Genomic DNA, 27,219 nt, shown 5'->3' on the forward strand with positions numbered 1-27,219 from the left:
ACAAAGCTAAATGAGCAACAGTGAGATCAGCAGAAAAGGCCTTAAATGGTCTGACTTCTCACGTCGAGGATCTCTTTTCCCCACACAACCTGCTCGACATCCTCTGGCACTGATCCTCTTACTGTTCCACAATAAGGGAGACAGAGCTTTTGAAATTGAGCTCTGAGTTTCACGCTGCCTGAGGAAATATGACCAGCTGAGTCAGTAGCTTCCTTCAAATCAAAACTTTAAACGCATTACATTTCTTTCACCTATTTAGGGTTTTAATTCTTCACATTATTATTTTATTGCGGTTTTATTAGTTTTTTTAACTTTGTTTTGAGAAGTGCTATATGATATCAATATTTAGAGATGATCTGGATTTTCCCTGCCTTCCCTTCAGGCCACAGTAACTAGGAAGCAGAGAAAATCACCAAGGATCCCTCTCACCCAGGACACATCCTTTACACGTCCTCTCCCCTGACAGAACAGAGTTTGCTGTCGGCCTCATGAATAGCTGACAGTGTCATGTACTACATCACACACCTAAATGTACGTCAAGCTTCACATCTGCAGATAATGCACATACATCACTTTCTATTCTTATAAGTAAAGCTCATTACTGTTGTTTTCACTATCACATTGCATTTTGTTGACTTTTACAAATACTGTTTTAGTTAGTATATTAGTCCTCTCTGTAAAATTGTATAGTATAGACCGGGGAAGTCTTGATTGCTTCCACGGTGTTCCACTTCCTGCTGGGGTCAGGATGTGCCAAAGTCTATTCCTCTGTTCACAATATATTAAATGTCATCCTAAAAAATCTCTCTTGATAGAAATTTAAATTGATTTGCTAATATGTATCAATAAGGCCAATTACAAATACTGTCTTCTGTAAGTTTATTCAAAAGTACTTTCAAATGCAGAAAACAGAGATTAACAGCCTCAGCAGCGGAGAGGAAAAAAACTTTCTTTGGGTAGTTTTGTTAAACATGCAAGCGAGGGGATGTCATAAAATTGTGTTTTATTGTTATTGTAAACTGTGAATCTCCTGCTGTGTTGTGTACGTGTAAAAAGTAAACTGCGAGAAACTCTGTAGCAAATTCTCCAGAATTTACCCACAGGTCATGTCTGAAAACAGCTTGATTTATGGATAATAAGCTTCGAACACATCAAAAACAAACCTTTCAACACTATACAGAGTCGGTTTTCTAAAATGGCATAAAAAGAGAATAGGGTGCCGGAAAGAGCTTCTTAACCTGTCAATAATTAAAATATATCACAGTCAGAGAGCTATCCCAGATAGCTTGGCTACAGAAGGCATCAGAAGAAAGGGAATCACAAACAATCAATTCAGTTAATCAAGTAATTTTCAGACAATTATGCAAATCCAAATAACAATCCAATCAAAGAAGTATGATTATTAAACAAAGAGTCACATTCACCAAAATATCAATAAATCATTTCCCTTGCACCTTCTTCTTTTCCTTTTAAAGGGCCATCCATTTAATTTTCTCATTACTGCTACAACTAAAAACGGCAAAACATTACACAATCTGTTTCCATTGAGTGATGTGACACAGTTATTCTGCACAACTAGGAGTTCTTCAACTTCCTGCTGCTGCTGGTGCTGCTACTTGAAGAGCTGGAACGCCTGGAGGTGGTGGGAGGAGGGGAGATCACAGTTGTGTCTAAGCCCAGTTCCACAGTCTTCAACAAGGGAGAATGAAGTGCAGAGGCCCTGGGGCTGCTGCTGGTGGAAGATGCAGGAGACCTGTAGTACAGAGAGAGAACAGCACCATGACGAGGAGTAGCACAATCTCCAATTCTTTGTAAGATAAAAAAGAAAACAAGACCTAAACTAGATTTATTAAGTCTGAAGTCTTGAGGAGAGAGTCTGACCTGAGGGAGGCAGAGCTGCGGGCGGAGTTTGTCTTGGAGCTGCGATGGCTGGTGGGCGTGGAGGAAGGAGCTGGAAAAGACAGATTGGCCTGAAAGAACAAGCAGAGACAAAAAAGATAATGGAACTCTGATTTTGTTACCACATTTATTTGACAAAATTCAAGTTAAATCCCATTACTGGCACGGAAGCAAAGTCGATCATTAAATGCTTAATTAATCCTCTGAATATAAAAACAATGCAGCGTCCTTCGTTTTATACCTGCAGGAAGTATTTCTCCAGCACTGGTCTGAGATCAGGCTTGTCCTCCACAGCCTCATTTAGCATATTACCGATGCTCTTGTTGAATTCTGCTAGTTCCCTCAGTTTAATTTCTTTTTCTTCAAAAGTCTCAGACTTGGTGTTGTTCGCTGCACGGATCTCTTTGGTCATCTTGGAGCACTGGCAGAGCACAAGGAAAATACTAAATTAAATTATGATTAAAAGATTCCATACACACAGCATTCCTCCTTTATTTATACTAATCATTACCAGAACAGATCAAAAAAGTATGACTTAATAGCTTTACTTCATTCTTCATACATGTGTGTGTAAGCCATTGAAGTATTCATTTTTATTTGCAAATCAGTTTGATTTCCCAAATAATTTTCATTTTCACAATATTAAAACAAAGTGTGGTTATCCCAACAGTTACAGGTAGACATCAAACCTGTTTGATTGCCCTGTCAATCTTCTCTTGCTGGGAAGTGATTTCTTTGTTCAGTTTGCTGATGAGTGATTGTTTGTTCGTCATCTTATCTTTCTCAACCTGCTCCTCTTGCAGCAGACACTCAAAGGTATTGTTCATGTCCTGGAAACAGAGAGTGGTACACAAAAACACACAGTAGCAGCCAGAGAGACACACTGGATTACTCCGGTAGAACAACAATCCAACAAGTAACTTCAGTAACATTTAAAAACTGCAAAGAACTAGAAGGGCTTTTCAGAAACAATGATGCATGAAGCCATATGAAATATTTACGAACATTTACAATATATCATGGACATTCACATCTTGTAATTGTTTAAACCAACAGAAAATAAACAGTCAGATGCAAATCTTTACAAATCAATACAGTGTTTTTCAGAATCGATACAGTATCACCAAACATAATCAACTGAATTAATATTTTGTGTTATGGTTGATACTGTTTGATTGGACAGCATTACAGATATATATTAATAGTTTGCTTGTATGTTTATTAAGTCCTAACTTGTATAGATAAAGTTTTTCTAAATTACCAGTTTAAAACTTGATGTGATTAACATATTTTTTCCCCTAAACACTTAGGAAGGACTTAACACACAAATTAAAAAATTGAAATTGTTGAAAACGTGAGCCAATCTTTGGAGAATATATTCTAAATGTACGCCCAGTAGTGATGGGACATGTAATGATTCAGGTGGAGTCATTCAGTGTTCATGGACTAATTGTTACACTTTTCTACATCACCTGCTCAACACTGACTGTAAACAGGACTAACCAGTAAGTCCTGTTGAAGCTCCTCGACGTGTCTCTTCTTGAACTTTAACGTATCTTCAGCTGCCTTTAACTGCTCCTCTAACTTCAGTTTTTCTTGATATTCTGGACCTAAAACAAAAAATCTGAATTGGTTTGTGAACTATGAGAGCTGCTCTCATTTAAGCAGCCAAAGAGGAAGAAACAGACACAAATTGTGAGTGTTGTGATTGATTTGTTGGTTTGAAGTCATTCTGTCAACCCCGTCATACGTACTTGATTCATTTACTTTGGTGAGAGATTTGCGAAACATTGAATTACTGTTGTTGAACATCTGGATGGTGTTTTCCAGAGCGCTGTTCTCGAACTCCATTTTGCGTATTTTAGCATCTAGAGCATCTCCCTTTCGCTTGAGCTCCTCTCTCTCTTGTGCAGCCTGGTGAAAAACACAAAACCGCATTTAGAGAGCTGGTGGGCCCCACAGGGACAATCTGATCATGGTTAGCTTCAGCAGACAGTGCATGTGACACAATGCTGTGTGTGTGTGTGTGTGTGTGTGTAGCCCTCAGACCTTTGTGATATAATAGGCCTGCGACTTCTCCTCTTCCCCCTCAGGAGCTGCCGTCGAAAGTGTCACAACTTCAAAACGTTTTTTTATCATGACGATCGCGGACAGTTTCTCATTCAGCTCAGCACTGAAACAGAATCAGTCAAAATTAAGGGATTTTCTTCGTAAAACATTTTACAAAAGGAGAAGTTACTTAAACACCAGATGATAAATGTGTACATGAGTGTCCAGAGGTATGAAACCACTTCACATCCACTCAGATGGGGCAGTGGTCTCAGACTCTACTGTGGGTTCATGAGATTGGAGATAATTGCTGTAGTTTTCACCTCAGTTTCTGTCTCTCCTGCTCACTTATCTTGAGCTTCTGGCCGAGCATCTCTCTGTAGACCTTGATCTCACCCTCCCTCTCCTTCAAGGCTCTCTGTAGCCCCAGCTTCCTCTTCTCCAAAGACAGTACAGTGTCCGTCTTGCTGTACAGCAGATCTCGAACGCGCTTGACCTCTACCTTCAAGATGTTATGCTCCACCAAGTCGTCCTGCAGAGGAACATGAGGTCAAGAACATAGTATCGTTTTGCATATGTTCTTTGAGTTACATTATATAAAATCTGCTGTGTTTTAGTATAAAATGTATCATTGTTGGAATAACTCTCCGAGAAATCAAGCAACATTCATTACTTTTCAGGCAAGTAAACCCTGGGTTTGTATTCACTTCCATGTGCGGCTTGAAAAAGTAGGTCTTTGGCCGTGTTAGCATCATGACTTTAGAAAGAGTGATGTCGTTCTGTCGACTGGTCTGCAATTTTGGTTCAGATTGAAAGAGTCTAAATATGAAAATAATCTTTAATCAAATTCCTATCAATCAAATAATATTTAAGCAAAATGGGGAACATTCCTTCAAAGTGACAGAAACCTCCGATCAAAGTATTTACGTCTGATTTTCCTGAACACAGTTTGAATACAGGACGTCCTGAGGTGGTAAATAAACGTCAACAACTCAGGTGAATACATGACATCTGCTGTGACATCAGCGCATTACCTGTTTCGTGAGCCGGACTCTTTTCAGCTCCTTCTCATTTGTATTACGGAGAAGCAGGAGCTCCTCTACCTTCTCCGTCACATCTCTCTTCTGAGCCTCTGACTTTCCCATTTCTTTCTTCAATAAGCGGATATCATCCTGTAAGAGAAAGAGACAGAGAGAGATATATGAGAGATGTAAATATTTCATTTACATGAATAGAGAGAGAACGGCCAGCGAGACTGACCTCGGACTCCTTGAGAATGTTGGTTAATGTGCTGGCTGACTTCTTCTTCTCTTCCAGGGCTTTGGTCAACTCAGTGATATGCATTTCTAGCGCTTGTTTTTCATCTTGCTGAATATCTCCTTGCAGCCGCGCCAGTTTTCTTTCCATGGTGATGACCCTGGAGTCCTATGATGCAGGAAAGTGAGAGGAAAATCTGAAGCTATTTGTCATGAAATTGTGCAAGTTTTTTTTAAATTTGTAATCTTACCTGCTCATTAATGAGCATCTGTTGCCTTATTAAGTATTTCTCCTGTTTTCTCAGCTGGCTGTCCAGGCCGGTGATGGTGGATTTGCTTCTGGAAACATTGGCGACAGAATCCTTCCCTTTTGTCTTTAGACCTTGCAAATGCTCTTTACGACGGAACAGCTCCTCTCTGCAGTCACGCAGCTGCACATCCAGCTCCTACAGCAAAGCACAGGAAACACAGGGTTACAAAGTAGTAATACAGTACAAAGCTATGATACTTCAATCCCATGTCACCCAGAGCAGATTTAAATTCATTTAAACTCAACATAAAATAGTTGTTTTTTTGATTGTTTCCCAAAGCTACCAGCAAAATATAATAATCAAACAGTCTTAAGATGTGAAATGAAATGAAAAACTGAAAAAGACGTTTTAATGTAAATAAAAGCTCTCTACAAACTAACACCTCAGCAGTTTAACAGTTCAGGGCTCAGGACTATCAGGCCGCTCACCTTGATTGCCTCCTCCTCATCCGTGAGAAACCGATCCATCTGAGCAGCTCTCTCCTCCTCACTCAGAGCAGTCTGAGTTACTTGTTTCAGCTTCTCCTCCAGCGCAGCATTGTACGCCCTGGCCTCCTTGAGCCTACAACACACACACATAAAGACAGAGCTTGTTTATGAAGTACTACAGTGACTTTTTATCAACAGAGACATGTTGTAAGACTTAACCCACTTCTCGTCATTATCCTGGATGTCTTTCTTCATTCTGGATATGTTGGACGTCACAGACTTCACACTGGAAGTTGCTTTATCAAGTGTGCCCTTGCGACTATCCAGCTGCAATTGTGATCATTAGCATGCATTAGAATCAGTCTCAACAAAATAAAGTTGGATTACAGATCAGATTAGTTGTAACATTCTTTGAGCATGTAGTCATCTTTGATAAGAGTTGTTTGAGAAGCTGACCTCATCCTGCAGCACACTGCAGTTATTCTCCTGCTCCTTCAAATCCTGCCGCAGCTTTACAGTCTGTCGCTGGGCTGCAGATATCTTCCTCTCAGTTTCTGTGTTGTTGTTCCTCTGAGTATCCAGCAAGTGCTTCCTCTCTGTAATGGTGGCATTCCTTTCCCTGATGTTCTGGCTAGCTTTGGCAAGTTGCTGAACAGATAAACAAACAAAACCGGATCACAAACACAGGGTGTTAGTCAAGTTTATTGTTCGGTGAGCATTCCCATTAGAGGTCAATATCCATTGGTGTGTCTTTTATCAGCAAAAGTGCAATGGTAAAAGACTTTACAAGAGCACACTGCTGCATCTCAGCATCACGCTGATTCATCTGCTTGACGGTGTTCTCCCACTGGCGGATGAGCTGCTGTGTCTCCAGGTGAGTCTGCTGCAAATGATCTGTCATCTTATCCAAAGCCAGCTGTTAGAAAAGAAGAAGATTGTTTTTATAGGAACATTTAAAAGGATTCACAAAAACAACCCAAACTAAATACTGTGAAATACTTATACCGCCACAGAGCTGGAGGTCAAGAACACAAAAGTATAGATCCACATTTATACTCAAATAACGAGTATAATAAGTGTAATGCTCATGGGACATGAATTATGCTGCGACGTGAAAAGCTGACCTGAACTTCTAGTATGCAAAACAACACAACGCAGCCATGATGCAATACAGCAATGCATGACATCACCCCAATCAAAGTGAATGAGCAACAATTATGTTGAAGCCTCCGATGTGTGAATCCTGCATCTGTTTTTTTTCTTGTACCTGTGCAGATATAGTCTCAGTCAACTCCTTGTCAACTGCTTTTCGCTTTTCACTGGCTTCCAGTGTCTTCTTCTCTATAGCCAGAGAGAGTGACTGCAACAGGAGAGGCAATAAAGCTGTTAGCTCAGGAGGAGTACGACTTTCATCAGCAACAACATATAAACAGGTAACTGGTGTTAATGCTGTGGCTAATTAGTGCAACTGCTCCTGAAACCAGAATGCACTGTAGATACTTTTAGGTCTTTTCACTTTACCTTGATCTTCTGCTCATCTTGCTGGGCGTACTTGATGATGGCCATTGCGTCCTCATCTTGGCATGCTGACTCCTCCAAAAAGGCCTCCATGGTCTGCTGGTCCCAGTTCATCTGGTTCCTAAACTCCTCCAGCTTCTGGTTGGTCTTGAAGATGTGATTCTGAGGATATGGACAAAGGTCGGCACATTATGAGAATAGGATGGAACCATCAGCTTTACAGTGTTTCTTATATTGTGAGTGGTACAGACCTCCAGCATGTTTCTCCTCTCTGCTAAAGATCGAAGCTCATTGTCAGTCTTTGTCGTTTCCTGCACCAGACGACCTGTCTCCCTCTCTGCCAGGGCTTTGAGGTGTTTCTCCAACTCTTCTTCTCTTTCCTTGGCCTTACATAAAGCCTGGGTGCAGAAAAGACAAAGCAACAAACAGTGGCACTGTTACTTTAACCCGCTCATCAGAAGAGATGCACACCTGACACACAGTAAATATATATGTATAGTATTCTGATTAACTTACCTCAGTGTTCTCCAGCTCTTGTTTAGCATTTTTGAGGAACTCAGTCATTAACTGCTTTTGATCCTTGTTGCTCTCGAGTTTGTTTTCCACTTGCACCAGCTTTGCCTCTTTTTTACGAATCTGTTGTCGTGAGGAACGTGTTTTAATGCATTTTCAAAAATCGTATTCTTATTTTGAATTACATTTGAACATGTGTTTATTTCCATCTATATTGTATGTAAAGCACTTAAAGATGCATTTCTTTTATGAACTGTGCTACACAGATAAAGTTTATTATTAATAGTATAGGATGGATGGAGATAGGGATGGATGGATAGAAAACTTTATTGATCCCTGTGGGGAAATTAAGTAATGGTAGTGGTAGTGGTAGCAGTAACAGTAGTACTAGTAGCAGTAGTAGAGGTATTAGTAGCAGTAACAATAGTAATAGTAGTAGCAGTAATAATAGTAGTACCAGCAGTAATAGCAGTGGTAGCAGTAGCAGTAACAATAGCAGTAGTAGTAGTAGCAGCAGTAATAATAGTAGTAGTAGTAGTAGCAGTAATAAAATTAGTAGTAGTGGTGGTGTTAGTAGTAGTGTTAGTAGTAGTATAGGTGGTGGTAGTAGTAGTAGTAATAGCAGCAGCAGCAGCAGTAGTAGTAGTAGTAGCAGTAATAATAGTAGTAGTAGCAGTAGTAGTATAATCAGAATCAGAAGTACTTTATTAATCCCCGTAGGGAAATTAAAATATATAGGTGTACAGGTGGTAATAGTAGTAGTAGTAGCAGCAGTAATAATAGTAGTAGTAGTAGCAGTAGTAGTATAGTTGGTAATAGTAGTAGTAGTAGTAGAAGCAGCAGCAGCAGTAATAATAGTAGTAGTAGCAGTAGTAGTATAGGTTGTAATAGTAGCAGTAGTAGTATAGGTGGTAATAATAGTAGTAGCAGTAGTAGTATAGGTGGTAATAATAGTAGTAGCAGTAGTAGTAGCAGCAGCAGTAATAATAGTAGTAGTAGCAGTAGTAGTAGCAGCAGCAGTAATAATAGTAGTAGTAGCAGTAGTAGTATAGGTGGTAATAGTAGTAGAAGTAGTTGTAGCAGTAGTAGTATAGGGGGTAATAGTAGTAGAAGTAGTAGTAGCAGTAGTAGTATAGGGGGTAATAGTAGTAGAAGTAGTAGTAGCAGTAGTAGTATAGGGGGTAATAGTAGTAGTAGCAGTAGTAGTATAGGGGGTAATAGTAGCAGTAGTAGTATAGGGGGTAATAGTAGTAGAAGTAGTAGTAGCAGTAGTAGTATAGGGGGTAATAGTAGTAGTAGTAGTATCGCCTAGTTTCCTGAAACGCATGGAGTGGTGTAAGTTGTCTGATCAGTGTTGTCATGGTGCTCAGTGAGCTACATGCTAACCCTCTGTCACTCACCTCCTCCAGCACAGCCTTGTTCTCAGCGTTAGCTTCAGGTAAAGCAAAGCGCTCGTCCCAGCTCACATCAGATAAAACCGAGTTCATGATGCTCCACATGTTCTGCTCCAACAGAGCCGATGACAGGCGGAGGGTTCACAGCAGATCTGTTGTTGTTTCTGCTGCTGTCTGCTGTCTGTTTGATGTCTGTCGCCCGTAGCAACGACACGAGCCCCTCAACTGTGTGGACACTGGGAGGCAGCGCGACACCAGCGCCTCACACTGTCCGTCCGTGGTACTGCAGTCATGATTTCTACACCAGTGTGACGGAAAACAACTAAACAGCAGTGTGTGCAGAGAAACGAATCCAAAAGTAACTTCTCAAATTATACACACTGTGTCTGTCTGAAGGCAGAGATCATGTATGATCACATTTATACAAATTAATCAATTTAATACAACCAAAGATATCTTTGCTTAAGGTTTATCGCAATCAAAACAGGATTGTAATAATTTTCCTTGCAATTTATCACAGAATGATCAACAAAATAATAAATAATACCAGCAGCTATTTCACCATTATTAGGATTGTTAGGGACATGAACTTATCAAGTAGTATCTGTTATGATGATGCTGTTGATTAATGAATAGTTGATTTGTGAAAAGAAAGGAAATCAAAAAAGCAATCTGTATTTATTTTGTGTCATTTTATGAAAGGGGGCAGGTAATATAAGAGTTTTCTTCTCTTTGCACCTTTTTCGTTCATGGAATGCGTATGAATGTTGTTTTGTGTTGTAAAATAGTTTTGGATAACACTAAAAACAAATCATTTTGGATTTGAAAAAAATGCTCTATAAATAAAAATATCATTATTATTGCTCCAATCCCAAAGTAATTTTTCTGTTTCTTTAAAGAAAATTGTTATAGTTCACTGAGAGCAACATAGATGTAGCTTTCATTTTGGATGTAATTAAACATGAATCATTCTTCAGATTTATGAAAGAACTTGTGTGGGCCCTAAATCATGACAACCTCCAGTTATCCTTATCCAGGCTACTGAGAACGACCGGCCACTTTAAAGATACCAAATTGAAACATTTATTTTATAGTTATACATTTGTGTTTAAACAAACAGCATTATGCTTAAAAAATTACAATCAATGTTTTATACTGACTTGTCACACAAATGTATTATAAAACAAAAGCAAAATCATGGATGCACACAAGAGTGTTAAAATTCAATATTTAAAGACTGACATCCCCTCACGAACCCTCGTATTACGTTGCAATTCAAAAGTGTGTCTATCTACCTGCTTTTCAGTGGAGTCCAACCACGTGGGCGAAGGTGGTGACTCCTCTGTAGTTGGCTCGAGCACACACAAAAAAGCCCAATACTTTGAACAACAAAGAGATATGCCTTTTTATATATGTACATACACACACACATATATATAAAGTCTCTGCTGTGTAAAATATTTCAGTCCTGAGGGTTGAAAAGGCAACATAGTTCTCAGCTCAGTGTGGTCCCCTGGTCCTCCGTTCACTGCGCTCGATGTTTTTGTAGAAACCTCACACGGACGTTCCTTCAGCGATTAAACTGCCGTACTTTTGGTCCCAATATGCGGCCGTGCAAACTCCACAAAGTCATCGATAAGGACAGGCCATGCTCCTAGTGAACAAATAAACATACACAAATATGACCAACTGAATCATAAGACCATATTAAGGACAACAATGAGAACTCATTAGTTCATAGTCTGCATTCATATCTGGGATATTTTTGTTTCATTTCTGGATAGTGGGAGGAACAGAAGACACATCATCCATCTTTCTATGCAGGTGGAAACTATCCCTAAAGGTTGTGGGGAAACAATTGTGGTTCAAACAAGTTTTCACGTAACTGATTACGAGCACTGTACAAACCTTCCTCGTCATAATTCGACATGTCATCTGTGATCATTGTGCTGAAGTCTAGTAAGAGGTTCCAAGTGTCCTTAGGAATTGATCTTTTGTGGTGCTCCTGCAAAAGGTGTAGAGTAAAGTTAACACAAGGCGAAATAAAGTGAATGACTTACATCTGCGATTATAAACTTACAACTAAAAATGTGTTCCACAAGTCCAGGAACTTGAATCTTCCGGCCAGTACTAAATTCCAATATGCAATTGCCATCTCTAAATCTGTAATAAAACCAGACATAGGTAAAAAAAAAAAAAAAAAAAGTATATATGATGAAAACAACCGTATGAAACAAACAGTATTTATGATGAACATTAAGAGACTCTTACCCAAACCTTTCTGGCCAGGATTTTTGGCAAAATTAAATGTAAACTGGTAAAAATCCTTGAACTTCCCCTGGTCTTTTAACTCCTGCTCCATCTTTGGCAGCTGAGCTTTTAACTTCTCTATAGTGTCACATCTGAAGAAACAGCGAGCAAAGTGTTAGTTTTACTGGACAAAGAGAAACATTTCAGAGCATTACACAAATCTTTGTTTTCATCTAAAGCTAAGCAATTAAGTTTTAAGTTTAAGTCTTTTCTTTACATAAATAGCAGTTACTAGGCGTATCTTTGGTTCTATGAGTAGTGGTGTAGCCACAGGCTTTGCAGCTGGTTAACCCTTAGAGTCTTGGCCTCGACACCCTCCGACAGATCTTTGCACTCACTGACCTATCAGGGGGTAGCGATCGCACAAAACCCCAGTGCTTTGCTGCTCATCTCCATTTGGAGCGCTGCCATGTGCACCCAAAAGGAGGCCAGCCTGGTATGCAGTTAGAGAGCTCCACATGAACTCATAGAAGTGGAGTTACATCCAGTAACTACGATTTTCAATATCTTCTAATGCATTTTAAAATTCAACACAAAAAGTCAACACCAAAGGCGAAGGCAATTAGGGATTGCAGTGATCCCAGCTGGACTCCAGTTATGACTCGATAAAGACCAGCAACTGACAAAGAATGAACCTGGCAAACCCTCGACCAGTGGATCCCTTCGTCAACCCCCTGATTTTACAGACAAAGCCCGCCTGTAAAAGATGTTTGAAACGTACGCGGACCAAGTGACGCAACACATCCGGCTTGGCAAAATGTTTTTCATTTTGTGATAAGAAAACTTTATCTTTTCAGCTAATTAATAACATTATGGCCTTGATCCAATCATTTACAATAATCAAATTATTTTTGTATCAAATGCACAAAGTTATAGTCGAAACCTGCAAACTTACAGAAAACACTTAACAACACAAACTACACTTTGAGTTGACATGAAAATAATGGTGAAAGCCCAGATGGACACTTCAGCAGCACACTAAGTAGAATGAAGACAAATTATTTAATACACATTCCTTGTAGAGGTCTGAGCTCCTCTGGGGCATTTTCTAGTCTACTACTTAATGAAGATGTAAAAATGACAATGAGAACAGAGCCTCTCTCTTCTGTGTTCTGTCATCTCATAACTTTTTCTGATGGTTTAAGTTTTTGCCATCGCACCTTTTCAGTATTTCAATCAAGATATTTAGGGAGACTAAATCAAAAAAGTCAAAACTTTAGCATCATGTCAACATAACGTACATAACACAGATATACTAAAAATCCCACTACGATAAAGTCCGTGTTTGAAATATAGTAGGGTGCTTCTGGTGTAAGAGTTATTAATGTTAAAGTCCACCTCACAAAGAAAGGAGGAGCCATTTCAGAAGAGAACCTTTTTTGCAAAAATATTTTCTCACCCCTGTTCGGCCATGCCATCCATGAACTCCTGTTTTGAGAACTCGCACTGTGTTGCTGCCCTGAACTTCCAAGCGATGAGAAGGACACTTATACTGGCCGGATCCAAACCCAGGTCGTCACAGAACTGCTGGATCCCGTCGATGCCGATCTTGTTGTCATCATGAGGATCTAAGCGTGACGTGTGGAGAGTGATTGGATTATTATTATTTGGTCAAGAGTAAATGCATGTTCGAATGACAGTTCTCAAAATGTTTGGGTTGCATTGTGTGTACCTCTACTTTGTATAGAAAGTTATTCTTATACTTAGACCCCATTCAGACATGATATTAACATCCATGTGGTCACATCACAAGTGGTCAGCGCCAAGTATAAGTGTGCACGCACCCAAATGCGTCCTGAGATCCAATCACTCAGATCACATTTGGAGATGGTTGGCTACATGTGGCCACATTTTACTTTTTCGCAAATCCGCCCAGGGCCACGTGATGTCCTCTGACACGCTACAGTTGAAATGTAATTTTATGCTGCTCAGTGTCCATACGTCAACATTTTTCTGGCACCATCACAATATCAACAGTGACCACCACATAATGATTAATACTTCACTTAAATTCTAAAAATCGTTCTTTAAAGCTACACTCACTTATTCATTCAGTCCCTCCTCTCTCTTCTCTCACTTATGCTGACACACATACAAACATTGTCATCGAACACATACGTAAACTTAGACTGGGTTACAACAACCTCATTAGCATATTGAGTGAGAGAGTGGAATGATTTTAGTTTCAGGTGTGAACAGACTAACTTGGCGCAGGCCACTTGTGATTGGATCTGTCAGTACGGATGTTTAAACCAGGTCTGTATAGGGCCAGGTTCAAGGCTTTCCATACCTCTGTATCGGTTGTACAGCTGGTCGAGCCTCTTCTTGTCTAAAGCCGCCTTTAGATTTGGAACATAGAGCTCAGGACTTTGGAAGAACTTGTCCGTGGCAACGTCTAGTTTCCAGTCATTCTGTGACAAACAGGTCAGCGCTGTCTTCTCATTGGATTGTGTGAATATCATGAACTGGCGAACTTTATCCTTCTGTGAGGACTTCAGCTTGTTCTGCACAAAGACAAAAACACAACATACACTAAACTCAAAAAAGCAATGAACAGCAGAATCATAAATAACGTTTCTCTTATACATAAGATTTATTTATGAGTTGTCACAGACTGAATATTTCAACAACAAGCTGCATGTGGCTGCAGGATGCTTATCATCCAAAGTGTCCCCGAATGACCACGAAGTTTGGTTTGTTTTTGACACAGTGGTAGCAGCAGTAAGAAAAGCAGCAGCAACATTGCACCCTGACAGCAGGCACCGGTTTGAAATGTGTCCACTAGCTTGTGTTTTCACATTTCAACAACAGCGAACCAACAATCCGATCCTAACTCCTGTCGACAGTAACTCACAGCTAACGCTGATGCAGAGAGTGTGCTTTGGTTGGTCCGATGGCTTAAATGCTAGCAAGCTTAGCTGGCTAACTGGGCTAGTCTCACCGTGAGCTAGTAGGCTAATGCTAACGAAGGGAGGTTTGTTTTCATTGTGCAAAAGGAAATAAATGGGAGATTGGCGCCGCTTCCTGTCTGCGTCGATCTCCAGAAAGTGACGGTTCATGTGTGTGAGGGATAATAACGCGAGGATCTCGGCATCAGGGTTAAATAAAGGCTCATTTCTCACCATGTTTGTCTTCGCCCGACTCCCTCTCCTCCCATCCAGCTGGCTAATGACTGTAAAGTTATACTAGTCATGTAAAAAGATTTCCTTATTCCGGTTGGGGCTTCTCTTCTTCAAAATAAAAACGCTCAATGAAGAACTCATGGGTGATTCCATACCTTAAAATTATAGTTTGTTCACTTTCTATCTATTAAATGATTTATTGTTATTTTTCAGTGTAACTCCTTATTGACTTTCATCAGTCGGCTGGTGAAATTTGAAATATTACCAGGTGATTCATTTTATTTTGAAACATGATGCAGGAAGTAGTTGCGGAAGTGGTGAAACTAAGCCAGCTCGCCTGTTCCGGAGCTGTCAGACGTCTCTGGATGTTTAGACCCGCTTTTCAAAGACTTCGGGACATATGGAGGTCGTACAGACACAGGTTTGTGCCCTGGGTTGTTCTCAACCTGTCTAAAAATGAGAAAACTCTGCGGCAGGTGACGGAGCGCTGCAGGGACAAGCTGGTGCCGGATGAGGAGGTGTCGCGGAGCCTGGTGAAGCTCTTCACAGCCCTGATCAGGAGTCATGGGCCCACAGATCACAGGGACCTGCGAGCAGATCACTTTACCAGAGAGGTGACATGTGGAGAAGGAGATGAGCAGCATGCAGGAAGCCCTCTGTGTGGACAGGATGCCATGTTACAGTCTCTGGGATTCTGCATTGATCGTCAGCCCAGCACTCTGCCCTCTGCAGGAACTGGAGTGTTTGTCACCAAAGGGTTTGTGCCAGGGGGAGCCACAGTGGCCATGTACCCTGGTACAGTGTATCAGGCCTACGAGCCTATCCTCCTCCAGTCCATCTGGAACCCCTTCGTGTTCAGGTGCATCGACGGGGTCTTGGTTGATGGAAACGACAAAGGAATCTCCAGAATGGTGTTCAGGTCCTGCAGCGGCAGGGACAGACTGGGGCCCTTCTTGATGAGTGACACCAGCTGGCTGACAGCCACCCCACACAACCCACTGGCTGTGGGTCAGTATGTGAACAACTGCTCCAACGAGCGCCCTGCTAACGTGTGCTACCAGGAGTATGATGTGCCAGAGAAGTTTCCCTTTGAGCTCTACCAATACCTGCCCAATGTCAACTACAGCCAGGACACACGGAGGCCTCTGCGCTGTGTTGTCCTTGTGTCACTCAGAGACATTGCACCTGGGGAGGAACTCTTCTCCAACTACTTCACTATTGTGCATTAAAATTAAAACATACTCTGCCTTTGGTGTCAGAACTGATTATAAATTATATTTTTTTAAATCCAGCAACATCACCATTGTTTCTATTTTTAGTAACACTCTTTGTACACTCTTTAATACTCATTAAGGAATAAAGATAAATTATGTCTAACATGTTTATTGTAACGTTTAAGAAACAAGACTGCTCTTATTGGATAGTTTTAAAATGTAATGTAGGAATACACGTTATTATGTGGATGCGCACTGTTACACCTGGGAGGACTTGCAACTCTTCCCAAAGTTTCTGCGTTTTTTTCCACCTGTTAAAAGGGAGTACTGTGGGGAGACAATGTTTAAGGACAAATGAATATGACACCTTTTACAGACTGTTTAAGCCCCATGAGAAATACTGTGATTTGTAAATATTGGCTATACAGATCAAATTTGGTTGATTGATCAAGTGGGCCAGGAAATATAGGATCAGTATGTTCCAGACCTAAACAAAGGTGGGACAGAGTTATATATATCTTATACTGAAGAAAAATATATATTTTTTGATTTATATCCATTCCATTAAGGATCTGCTTTCAGAATATTACATCAGCAAAATTCTAAATATGCAAAAATACACTTTAGTATCGAGAAATAAAAATAGACATTGTTCAGAGCGTCTGTACTAACTAAAATCTTGTAACTGGATTGTGATGGCCGGTGTATTTATGTAGACAATATGTTAGAGTTTGAGTTGGGTGTAGTTTGTTAACAGTGTATCAAGGTACTCATGTGTTTTAGTTGAGGACTTTTGACGTTTGAAGTTTTAAAAAAACTGGTAACTAAGTACCTCAAAATTGCACCCTTCTTAAATAACAGTGCTGAGATCCACCACAGTAATGGAAACTTACAGAACAAGCAGCATAAGTGATCATAGACCAAGCTTTGCTGAGGGGAGGGACCAAGAGCTCAATTACAAGCACAATTTTAGGAAGTTTAAAAGCTATAATCAGTGCAGGAAATTCATGAACATTATTTGTTCATTTAGGGACCAACGTGAAGTTCATTCACATCAGCAACAGTGAAGGGGACATTCCTCACACACAGCCACAGTTAAATGGACACTAAACAATTCAACTCTTTCATATGGAACAAAGACCAAATGATGGCAAAGGTGACACAGATGATTGGAACCTGGAGAACAGAGGAAACACAGAAATAAAGTGGCAGTGGTAGATGAAGATCTAAATTATTTTACTTAAAGGTACAGTGTGTAGAATTCAGTGATATCTAGTGTTGAAATTGCATGTTGCAGCTAAACACCCCTCACCTCACCCTCCCCTTCTAAACATGAAAAAGAACCTGTGGTAGCTTTAGTTGTCATTAAAACTCAAAAGGTGTTTGGTTTGTCCAGACTATAGTAAAATACATGGTGGCCTCCATAGAGAGGGTCCCCTTGATGTGAATATAAAGTATTTAAATATAAAGGGCCTTTTCTGGGGGAAAGAAAACAACAATTCATACAATTTAGATGAAACGAACTAGTGAAAACGTCATGAGGAATATTCTATATAAGATTTCTGCCAATAGATTCCTTTCACCTAAATCTTACACACTGGACGTTTAAGTGAAAGATCAAATAAAGTGACTAACATTTACTTAAGTAAAAGTACCATAGAAGGTAAGTAAGTACTTGTAGTATTAAAGGTAAAAGTACTTGACAAGTGTAGCCTGTTCCCTAATTCATCTTTTATATATCATTATGGCTGAATGAATGAATGAATGAATGAAAACATTTTAGGTGTTTCTTCACCAGTGATGCTTCTGCTGTAGATGTACTTTGCTCTCATTGGAGGAGGCAGAGTCTAATGTTGCCTTTTTAAAAGTATAAAAACAATATTAACATATACAACAGTGCACTGTAAAAATATAGTGTAATATAAAAATATAATCAAAATATAGTGTTATTTATAAATATATGTTGACATATGTAGTGGAGTAAGTATACCCCAATTTAAATCTACGTAAGTAAAAATACATGAAAAATGTGCTTAAGTACAGTAACAAGGTAAATGTACTTTGTTACATCCCACCACAGGAACGTGGACATGGTATTTGGTCACAGAGATGCACAGGAAGAGTCTAACAGACACAATACATCATGTTTGGTATTACAGAGTCATACAGAACCATGTGCAAATGAGATGCTAGATTTTCTATCATCTAATTGAATTACTAAGGTTTAGAGTAACTCAAGTGGGAAACTAACCCAGATCTTTTATTTCACATCATGTTTAAGATAAAAAAAAAACCACACCCAATTGAGCAGTGATTGTTAAGACCAGTTTGTCTGTTTAATCAGGTTTCTACAGTCCATTGCACAGAGCAGACTGAGTACACTGTGTGCTCTGTATTCTATCTGCTCTACCTGCTCCAGTGTACACACAAGGTATGAACGAGAGGCACTGCGTATATATTGAATACTGAAAGAATATATTGAACAGTCTAGGAGCTGTGGTGAACTCACTGCTATCAAATATATGACAAATACAGGTACGTATCTATTAATGCAATACAAGAGATAACATGATGACAAAAACTACAGACTAGACTTCATCCTAATTAAAAATGTCCTCACGATGATAAAGAGTCAAATCTTTTCTGTCAGTCTGTCAGTTTTCTTCTTTGTTCTTCACATCTCTTCATTTTTTCATTCACCCCACATGTTTGGCCTAAAACGAACCCAATCGCCAAAAATGTTGCACAACCTTGTCGGGAGGAATTTTGACCTGCCGGGGACACTATAGCGGCCGTGGCACCGATTATTACTGCAAGATCCTTCCGTTGATAAAAATAGTCCGGGACGATTTTCACTTTTTTATCGGTGATTGACACATATCTGTGTATAAAGCAGATGGGAAGTAAAACACGGTGTGCTCCAAATATTATGTCCGTCAACTGTGACCAAACTGTGGGCGAAACCGAGCATTAACTTCCTGGGTGAAAAATAGTCCGGCTGTATAAAGCCTCGCGGCGTCGTCACCAACAGTCTTTTCAGTTGCATGCTGAAGTTGGAAACGGACCATGTCTTGCGATCCTGCTGATTACAACAGGTACAACTTTATATTCTCTCGTCCATCTTCTACCAATACTCGTGTTTACATGTAATTAAACGTGTAACGGCGATGTTTGTTTCGTGTGTTGTCGAATTAGTGATAAAATAGCTAGCTGTCGAGGCGCTCGGGATGCTAACCCGTTCGATTCGTGAATAAAGCTAACACCGCAGCTCTAGATAATCAGCAGTTAGTTACAGTTATCGGTTTATTGTTTATGCTAAAGAATTAGTGTTGGTGAATCATTGTTTTCAATGAGTGGTGGCCGGTGGTGGTGAGAGGAGCTGCAGTACGCTGCAGATCGGCCTCGTTTTCAGGCAGCGCAGGCCCCGATGTCCGACATATTGGCAGCGGAGCACCATGTTGAGTAGGCAGAATACGACTCTTATCCCCCCCCTGACAGTGCAGTTAGCCCGGACCACAGAGGGCGTGTGGCCCGGTCTGGAAGCATGTCTCGGTTACATAACAGCAGATCTACTGGAGACACTGGCGCCCGTTGTAGAATTCCACACGTCCACCCAGCAAAGTTCCGGACCGTAACGAGACTTTGGGCGTAACCCGAGTCATTGTGAATCCGATCCTCACTCATCTGACGCATCCTTTACGGTTTCAATGAGTCAAAGTTGAACTCGTACAGAATTTTTTTAGGAGACCGGTCTGACAAGTCTAATGGCGGCCGCCATTCAGCCACACACGTGGTAGGAGCGACTGCTCGTTGTACATCAGTTTACTAGCATAGCTTTAAGACACTTAGTTCCTTATCTGTGATGAAGTTACTTTAAGGCCTTTTTTTTACTTTTGTCTCCTATATTCCCCAGCTCAAGAGAGAGAGACCATGGGGGGCCAGATTCAATGGAGCCTGATGGTATCATCGAGGTAAGTGAATGATAGTGTGGCAGACTTTTAATGATCTAAAGTCGTTAATATGTGCCTTCATTCACAAGATATTGCTTCTCGTGTTTTCCAGAGCAACTGGAAGGAGATTACAGACAACTTTGATGACATGAACCTGAAAGAGGCTCTCCTCAGGGGAATATATGCTTACGGTTTTGAAAAACCATCTGCTATTCAACAGAGGGCAATCATTCCCTGCATCAAAGGTACAGAAACCTAATTTAGTTCTTAACAATTCAATGACTTGTTTACAATTGAGTGAAATGATGCTTTACCATCTTTCGGGACTTACCCAATAATGGGGATACTTTTTTTTTCCACTGATCACTCAATATTAACTGATTTATCATTGTCTCAGCTGTATCATCAGAAATGTCCTGTTTACTGCATTGAGGCACTGATAATTCGACATTGTTACCATTTTTTGATTAACTTTTTCTTGCACTGTTAAGGTTTTAAATATCAATCTCTGTCCCATTGCCGTTAGGCTTAGATGTCATTGCCCAAGCCCAGTCAGGGACTGGCAAGACGGCCACGTTTGCCATCTCTATCTTGCAGCAGCTGGACATTGAGCAGAAGGACACACAGGCTCTGGTGTTGGCTCCCACTAGAGAGCTGGCTCAGCAGGTATTCTGTTCCTGAGGTCACGATAGCCTCAGTGTCTCAGACCTAGACAGCATATTGAGGACACTGATTCAAATACTAAGGTACCATTTTTTTCAAATTGTCAAAAATTTCAAAATTTGAAACAATACCCTCTTAAGATTGGTGTAGTCTCCGTCCATAGCTACATTGGTCTCAAAGGTGATCTGGCTCCATTTATTTGATTGCTTTGTGTTGCTGTGGAAAACTGGGTGACATGATGCTTTACCATCTTTCGGGACTGACTAACGAAATGAAGAGTTTACTTTATTCTGCTGATCACCATGAACAGTTATTCTACACTTTTGAGTTTACATGTTCTGCTGTGCCACGTGTACCACATTATCCTGAAGAGGTGTTTTGTTTTTATTCCTGTCTCATTAGATTCAGAAAGTAATACTGGCTCTGGGTGACTACATGGGAGCATCCTGTCATGCTTGCATTGGAGGTACCAGTCTCAATAGTGAGATACAGAAGCTCCAGGCTGAGGCCCCTAACATAGTGGTGGGCACGCCAGGGCGTGTGTTTGACATGGTTAACAGGGGACATCTGTGTAAGTATCACATGTAGTGTTTAGCAGAAAGGCTTGTTAGGACTGAACTCTGCCACTTCTAACAACAAAATGTCGTGCACAGGCCCAAAATGGATCAAGATGTTTGTTCTGGATGAAGCTGATGAGATGTTGAGTCGAGGGTTCAAAGACCAGATCTATGAGATCTTCCAGAAACTGAGCACAAACATTCAAGTAAGGATCATTTGTGGACAGGCACAACAGATAAAGTGACACCCTTCTGCATTTACAGAAGTCTGCTATAATTGTGTGATCCAGATTTGATCTGTTTCATGCAATAATGCTAGCAAACTATTGCGTGGAAGAAGATGAACATGCACTGCACTGAAAATGAGATGTGGTCGAACCTCTTTCTTAATGTTCATTGGCTGCTTTCTCAAGGTGCAGTGCCACAATTGAGTCTGCATTTAAACAAATAACTCATGTAACACTGCATTTCATTTTTGACCTGGTGTTTGACTGAGTTATTGAACACATTGTGCTTTTCCTTAAGGTGGTTCTGCTCTCTGCCACTATGCCGCTGGATGTGTTGGAGGTGACCAAGAAGTTCATGCGCGAACCCATTCGCATCTTGGTGAAGAAAGAAGAGCTTACCCTTGAGGGTATCAAGCAATTCTACATAAATGTGGAGCGGGAGGTGAGTTTACTGATCATGATCACCCAGTTAATTATGTTTTCACATCATAGATTACTCTTCTCTTTAAAGCACCCTGCTAAAACTGCAGGAGCCAAACCTCAGGGTTTAGCTCATGTGGCCATGTAAGCATGGGTACACCAGGGAAGAAAATTAAAGGCACAGTATCGGAAAGGAGGCTTGGAGGGACCTCTTTCTTAATGTCCTATGTCCTTTGTCTCAAGATCCTGTGTTACATCTCAGCTGCTTTTTATAATTGCATGACAGTGCATGACTTTGGGTTTTTCGTGGATGTCTGCAGGAGTGGAAGCTGGACACCCTGTGTGATCTGTATGAGACACTCACCATCACTCAAGCTGTCATTTTCCTCAACACAAGGAGAAAAGTCGACTGGTTGACGGAGAAGATGCACGGTAGAGACTTCACAGTCTCTGCATTGGTACAACCTGTTCTATGTCAGAACACTCCTATTTTGCTCGTCTGTGCTTGTTGGTATTGCTGTTGCACATTTCTTATTTAATAAAATAGTAACTTTCACAGCATGGCGACATGGACCAGAAGGAGCGTGACGTCATTATGAGGGAGTTCAGATCTGGCTCAAGCAGAGTGTTGATCACAACTGATCTTCTGGTTAGTATGAGGGGGCAATATAGTGGGGGGGTAAATATTTGAGAAACACAACTGATTAATTCAGTTAAAAACCAAAAGTTTCTTAATCTTGCAACAGTCTAAAAATGACCAAGCAAGCTCAACTTTTGGGAGATAAGGGCTCGCGCTCCACAATGGGTTCTTCTAAAGTAGGAATCTGTTACTTATTCGCAAGCGACAACATGTGCACAAATATCTCATCAGTGATTTTTCTTGAATGCAATTTTAAAACCTGTTAACGCATTTAAAAAAAAAATTTTTTTTTGTCAGGCTCGTGGGATTGATGTCCAGCAGGTTTCCCTGGTCATTAACTATGACCTCCCTACAAACCGAGAGAACTACATTCATAGGTAAGACAAGACTCATATTCTCTGCCAAATATGCACCTCAGTCTTCTGTGTGCGTGTAACATGACCCAACTTGAATCTCTCCAGAATTGGTCGTGGTGGCCGATTTGGCAGAAAAGGAGTTGCTATCAACTTCGTCACTGAGGAAGACAAGAGGATTCTTCGGGACATCGAGACATTTTACAATACAACTGTGGAGGAAATGCCAATGAATGTGGCCGACCTGATTTGAGCCCCACGATCTTTCGTTTTGTTTTTGGGTTTTTTAACGGTGATAGCGGTCGTTCTACTTGCATTGTGCTTATATTGTTCCGGGGGAAAACTTCTCGATGCTAAACCTTGGATCAGAATTTTGGTATGTGTTAAAAACAAGGTGACTTCTATGGTGGTCCCTCTCTGACAGTTGTAGATTCTAACCTTGACAGATGGCTGGTTGGAGCTACAAAGCCATGGGGTCTGAAAACTATTTCTTTCCTTGTTCATTTAAGATGTGTGTATTTGATGTTCTCCATCATTTAGTAACTTACTTGTGGACTAAAAGGTATAAGTGCTGTATTAAGTCTGCAAATTATGTTATGCTAACATATATGCGGTGTATTGTGGGCCTGCTTAGACAGAGGCATTTGTTGAGTGTAGATTCACTTGCTTTTTGGTATCTTTTGTGAATGTGATTTTAATGTTTCTTTTATTCCATTCATTATTCAGAATTCTCACTGGTTGGCCCTGTTTTGCTGATGTGATTTTACCCATACCAGAGTATATTGCTACCCCCCCCCATTACTTTCAGATTTCCTTCTCCCTAGAATTGTATGAATGTCTTAATAAACTGAAGTTACTGTAAGTAAACTGCCTTTGTCTTTGGTGTTCATGGTGTCTTCAAGTGCCAGCTGGAATTTGTGAGCCAGCTATTGGCATGGCAGTGTCAAGGTAGGAAGAGTTAGAGGGTTTAGCAGAGTAAGATTTGAGTAGCTGTGCCACCTACTGGCAAGTCAGCTGTAAGACCTTAATGCAGCATGTAGGTGCAAATTAAAATCTAAAGAGAAATACTGAGCACATTAAAACCACACAACTAACATGTCTTTAATGTTGCACATTTCTAAAACTTTTAGGATTCTATATACTGAGGTTCATATACTAAATGTACTTCCTCTTCAAATTGAGATTTCTTTATTTAAACATGCATTTATTTTTTATACATTTTTAAGTCAAGTAAATCATTGAATCTGTATGTATGCAAGTAATTTCATTAAATGCAAAACACTCATTTCTTCACTTAAATTTTATCAGCAGTCATGCCAACTTACTGGAATGCAATTATTTTCCTTAGCCACCCCTTGGGAGGTGACTAAAGAAGAACCCTAATTGATTGAGTTTCTGATTACTTACCTGTAAGTCAGCAGCTGATTCTCAGTAATGATCACTCAAGTAAATCTAAAAATAACACACTGCAGCTCACATTTCCTTCATGGTGTTATCACATTTTCTAAATTAAATCTAAATATACATGTTCATATATAAACATATTTGAGAGTTTATTAAAAATCCACCCACAGGTAGTTTGTGTAGTTTTGATAAACAGATGTCGGCAGCTGGTTCTGTTTTTAGTGTCATCTAAAACCATTGTGTGAATTATTCTGCTTTATGTGTTTCCATGGAAACAGGGCAGCTGTTTGGAGCACTGCTAATCCGGACCACATCACATTTCAGGAAGTGGTGCCATAAATAAACATATAGACAATTCCCAGGGAGGAGAGGACAGTGCTCTTGTGACCTTAAACTGGGACACACTGACATTTGAACTCATGTAGGAATACTACACATTTCTCACACAGTGAGATGACGTTTAGTAGTATAATCTGAATGAGGAAACATGTCTGTGTCAGCAGCAGCAAAGACACGAATATAATATACACGACATCTTGGAAAAATTAACCTTGCCTGTTTTTTCTTACTGACATTAATACAAGAGGTGAATTACTACATCACCACACATCGTCAGTCTATTTCCCTTAAACTCTGAAAAAGAGACATTGGGATTGGTATAACCAGCAGTTTTGTTTGCCTGTGATGGTTTATGACATTTGCCTCATGTCTGTGTAACAATGGTACAAGCCCAGCCTCAGTTATTACTGCTGGCAGTGTGCCAAATGCCTCTGAGGACACCGAAGACTTTCTGGCCGATGCTGCAGATATTTTTGGTTCCACATATCACATGTTATGCACCTAGAATTAAAGCCCATAGTGAGCTCTGTATGAAAGTGCAGTGCTTTGGTCCATTCCTTCCCTTTTAAAAGACAAAAAGAGTATTGTAACTTGTGAAGTGCTCCCAGGCAAGATGTTCGCACTTGTAGCACCTACATCCGCTCTGCTGCTCAGCAAATTGTTGCCATGGAGAGAAAAAGCAAAGCTTATGTGAGTCTGATTGGCATCTCACAACAAAATGGTTTCAGAGCATTGCTTCGTATACATGTTCTGCAGTTGGTGGTAAAACCAAACTGCACTTTCTGGTCTAACTCTGGTTTTATATTCATGTAAAGTACTAATTCTAGTTCAAAAAGCACTTTCCAATAACAACTTTTACACAAAATAGAGGATTTATCTTGAATTATTAGACATTTATTCGAATGGCACTTTACGATACTCATTGTAATATGATATCCGTTGGTCTGTAACTGGTACACGACATCTGCTGCAAAACAAACAAATACACAAGTTACATAAAAGAAAATCTTGAAACTTGTTGTTTATTGAGAGGAAAACCACAACGTGTCATTTTTACACCGAGGCATTAATGAACACGTTTTAGAGAGTTGCCCCCAGTGGCCGGTGGCATTACGTTTTTTCTTTGTTCGTCCCTCTGCCCTATTCTTGTGAACGCCTTGTGGGAGCTCAAAATTTGGTACAAACGTTCACTTGGACTTACTAATGAACTGATTCCAATTTGTTGGTCAAAGGTTTGTCAGGTGGTTTGTGGTTTTGTAACGCAACATTTCAGGAACACCTTGATGAAACTTCTTCAAATTTGGTCCAAACATTCACTTGGATTCACAGATTAACTGCAGGGAAGTTCAAAGGTCAAGGTCACAGCGATATTCCTAAACCATTACCTTGTGAACGTGTTATCTTAAGCTAAATTTATGTGGACTGAAACTGCGCTGAGGCGTACAACTGCAGAACGTTAATTCTGGTTTATGCTAAGCTAAGCTAACCAAGTGATAGTACAGATATAAAAGCGATTATAGTGTCAGTAAAAAACAAATCAGTGTCCTATGTTATGTTTATAATACTACTGTGGACAAATAATGTTGTCTGTAAAACATTTACTAATATATCCAGTATCAACATATTTGCAGTTTTTCAAATAAATAAACAATGTATTTTGATTGGGTAAATAGAAAACAAATCTGAAAAACCTACTAGTTTCCTTCAAAATGTATTTGCATTTGTTGAAAGCAGCAAAACAACAGGTGGTAGTTAAACAAGGGGATGTGTGCTTGTTCACCATGAAGTTCAAAAGTAACTAGCAGAAGAATAAGTGCAACACATAACTCCTGTGTTAAAGGTCCAGTGTGTAGGATTTAGAAGAAAGGGATCTATTGGCAGAAATTGAATATAAATAAATCCTAGTGATGCTTTCACTAGTGTGTTTCATCTAAATTGTAAGAATTGTTGTTTTCTAGAATGGGCCCTTTATATTTAAATACTTTTATTTACACAGGGAGAGGGTCCTCTCTACGGAGGATGCCATGTTTTTCACATTAGTCCAAGCTGGACAAACTAAACACCTTTTGAGTTTTTATGACAACTGAAGGCTACCACAGGTTCTCTCTCATGTCTGGCAGGGGGTGGTGAGATGAGGCGTATTTAGCTGTACCATGAAACCTCACCACTAGATGTCACTAAATTCCACACACTGAAACTTTAAAAGTTGGACATATTATGTTTTGAGTTTGTATTTTGGATTGATTAAACTAATGAGATAACATATTATTAATGAATTAGCTTCAGAAGTGTAGTGGTCTGCACATGACCAGGTGAGCTGTTTCCAGTGTTTGCACTGAGCTAAGCAAACTGTCAGACTGTCATGAGACTTGTGTTGATCCTCAGCAAGAAAGTAAACTCTCGTGTTCTCTTAGATTCCTTGAACAAGAAGTTTGACTAAACCTTCAATCTGTAAGTCATGCTCCTGTTGCTCAAGGAAGGAATCTCCTGCAACTCTTCATAGAAAGGGCTGGACAAAATATTTTTCCACTCTACTGATCCAAAGTGCCACTAGGTCCATGTTGTTAATCCTTGTTGCCCATTTCCTGAGTATGTTTGGAGAATTTACTTCATTGAGGAATTATTCTAAAACAAAGTGTTTCCTATATCTCG

The 27,219-nt window shown here is 40.0% G+C and overlaps 4 protein-coding genes and 4 non-coding genes across 8 annotated transcripts; 6 read left to right on the forward strand and 2 right to left on the reverse strand.

Moving 5' to 3' along the window:
- Nucleotides 1-862: 862 nt before the first annotated feature.
- On the reverse strand, nucleotides 863-9,599 carry ccdc39 (coiled-coil domain 39 molecular ruler complex subunit). The gene is made up of 20 exons (XM_020102643.2): nucleotides 9,375-9,599; nucleotides 7,978-8,097; nucleotides 7,713-7,859; nucleotides 7,465-7,623; nucleotides 7,211-7,303; nucleotides 6,731-6,859; nucleotides 6,400-6,591; nucleotides 6,167-6,270; nucleotides 5,944-6,076; nucleotides 5,456-5,650; nucleotides 5,209-5,373; nucleotides 4,983-5,120; nucleotides 4,272-4,480; nucleotides 3,949-4,072; nucleotides 3,654-3,813; nucleotides 3,403-3,509; nucleotides 2,589-2,729; nucleotides 2,141-2,320; nucleotides 1,882-1,970; nucleotides 863-1,753 (listed from the first exon to the last, which is right to left on the reverse strand). Exons 1-20 carry the CDS (start codon nucleotides 9,471-9,473, stop codon nucleotides 1,576-1,578), a joined length of 2,862 nt encoding a protein of 953 aa, XP_019958202.2. The 5' UTR covers nucleotides 9,474-9,599; the 3' UTR covers nucleotides 863-1,575.
- An 828-nt stretch (nucleotides 9,600-10,427) lies between these two features.
- On the reverse strand, nucleotides 10,428-14,934 carry dcun1d1 (DCN1, defective in cullin neddylation 1, domain containing 1 (S. cerevisiae)). Its single transcript, XM_020103235.2, has 7 exons — nucleotides 14,801-14,934; nucleotides 13,969-14,182; nucleotides 13,078-13,246; nucleotides 11,640-11,770; nucleotides 11,449-11,531; nucleotides 11,277-11,373; nucleotides 10,428-11,022 (listed from the first exon to the last, which is right to left on the reverse strand). Exons 1-7 carry the CDS (start codon nucleotides 14,801-14,803, stop codon nucleotides 10,946-10,948), a joined length of 774 nt encoding a protein of 257 aa, XP_019958794.1. The 5' UTR covers nucleotides 14,804-14,934; the 3' UTR covers nucleotides 10,428-10,945.
- Nucleotides 14,935-15,075: 141 nt separating this feature from the next.
- On the forward strand, nucleotides 15,076-16,177 carry setd9 (SET domain containing 9). Its single transcript, XM_020103196.2, has one exon. It carries the CDS (start codon nucleotides 15,091-15,093, stop codon nucleotides 16,027-16,029), a length of 939 nt encoding a protein of 312 aa, XP_019958755.2. The 5' UTR covers nucleotides 15,076-15,090; the 3' UTR covers nucleotides 16,030-16,177.
- Nucleotides 16,178-18,809: 2,632 nt separating this feature from the next.
- eif4a2 (eukaryotic translation initiation factor 4A2) lies at nucleotides 18,810-23,691 on the forward strand. The gene is made up of 11 exons (XM_020103033.2): nucleotides 18,810-19,109; nucleotides 19,928-19,985; nucleotides 20,077-20,209; nucleotides 20,491-20,630; nucleotides 21,030-21,198; nucleotides 21,281-21,390; nucleotides 21,710-21,853; nucleotides 22,152-22,289; nucleotides 22,391-22,480; nucleotides 22,769-22,848; nucleotides 22,933-23,691. Exons 1-11 carry the CDS (start codon nucleotides 19,081-19,083, stop codon nucleotides 23,075-23,077), a joined length of 1,236 nt encoding a protein of 411 aa, XP_019958592.1. The 5' UTR covers nucleotides 18,810-19,080; the 3' UTR covers nucleotides 23,078-23,691.
- Nucleotides 20,260-20,333, forward strand: LOC138405200 (small nucleolar RNA SNORD2). Its single transcript, XR_011238884.1, has one exon. It is a non-coding gene; the product is annotated as a small nucleolar RNA SNORD2 (small nucleolar RNA).
- On the forward strand, nucleotides 20,856-20,930 carry LOC138405199 (small nucleolar RNA SNORD2). The gene has a single exon (XR_011238883.1). It is a non-coding gene; the product is annotated as a small nucleolar RNA SNORD2 (small nucleolar RNA).
- On the forward strand, nucleotides 21,432-21,613 carry LOC138405198 (small nucleolar RNA SNORA81). Its single transcript, XR_011238882.1, has one exon. It is a non-coding gene; the product is annotated as a small nucleolar RNA SNORA81 (small nucleolar RNA).
- On the forward strand, nucleotides 21,908-22,090 carry LOC138405197 (small nucleolar RNA SNORA81). The gene has a single exon (XR_011238881.1). It is a non-coding gene; the product is annotated as a small nucleolar RNA SNORA81 (small nucleolar RNA).
- Nucleotides 23,692-27,219: the final 3,528 nt, after the last annotated feature.

Source organism: Paralichthys olivaceus, chromosome 16, assembly GCF_024713975.1.
Source record: "Paralichthys olivaceus isolate ysfri-2021 chromosome 16, ASM2471397v2, whole genome shotgun sequence".
Classification (NCBI taxonomy): domain Eukaryota; kingdom Metazoa; phylum Chordata; class Actinopteri; order Pleuronectiformes; family Paralichthyidae; genus Paralichthys; species Paralichthys olivaceus.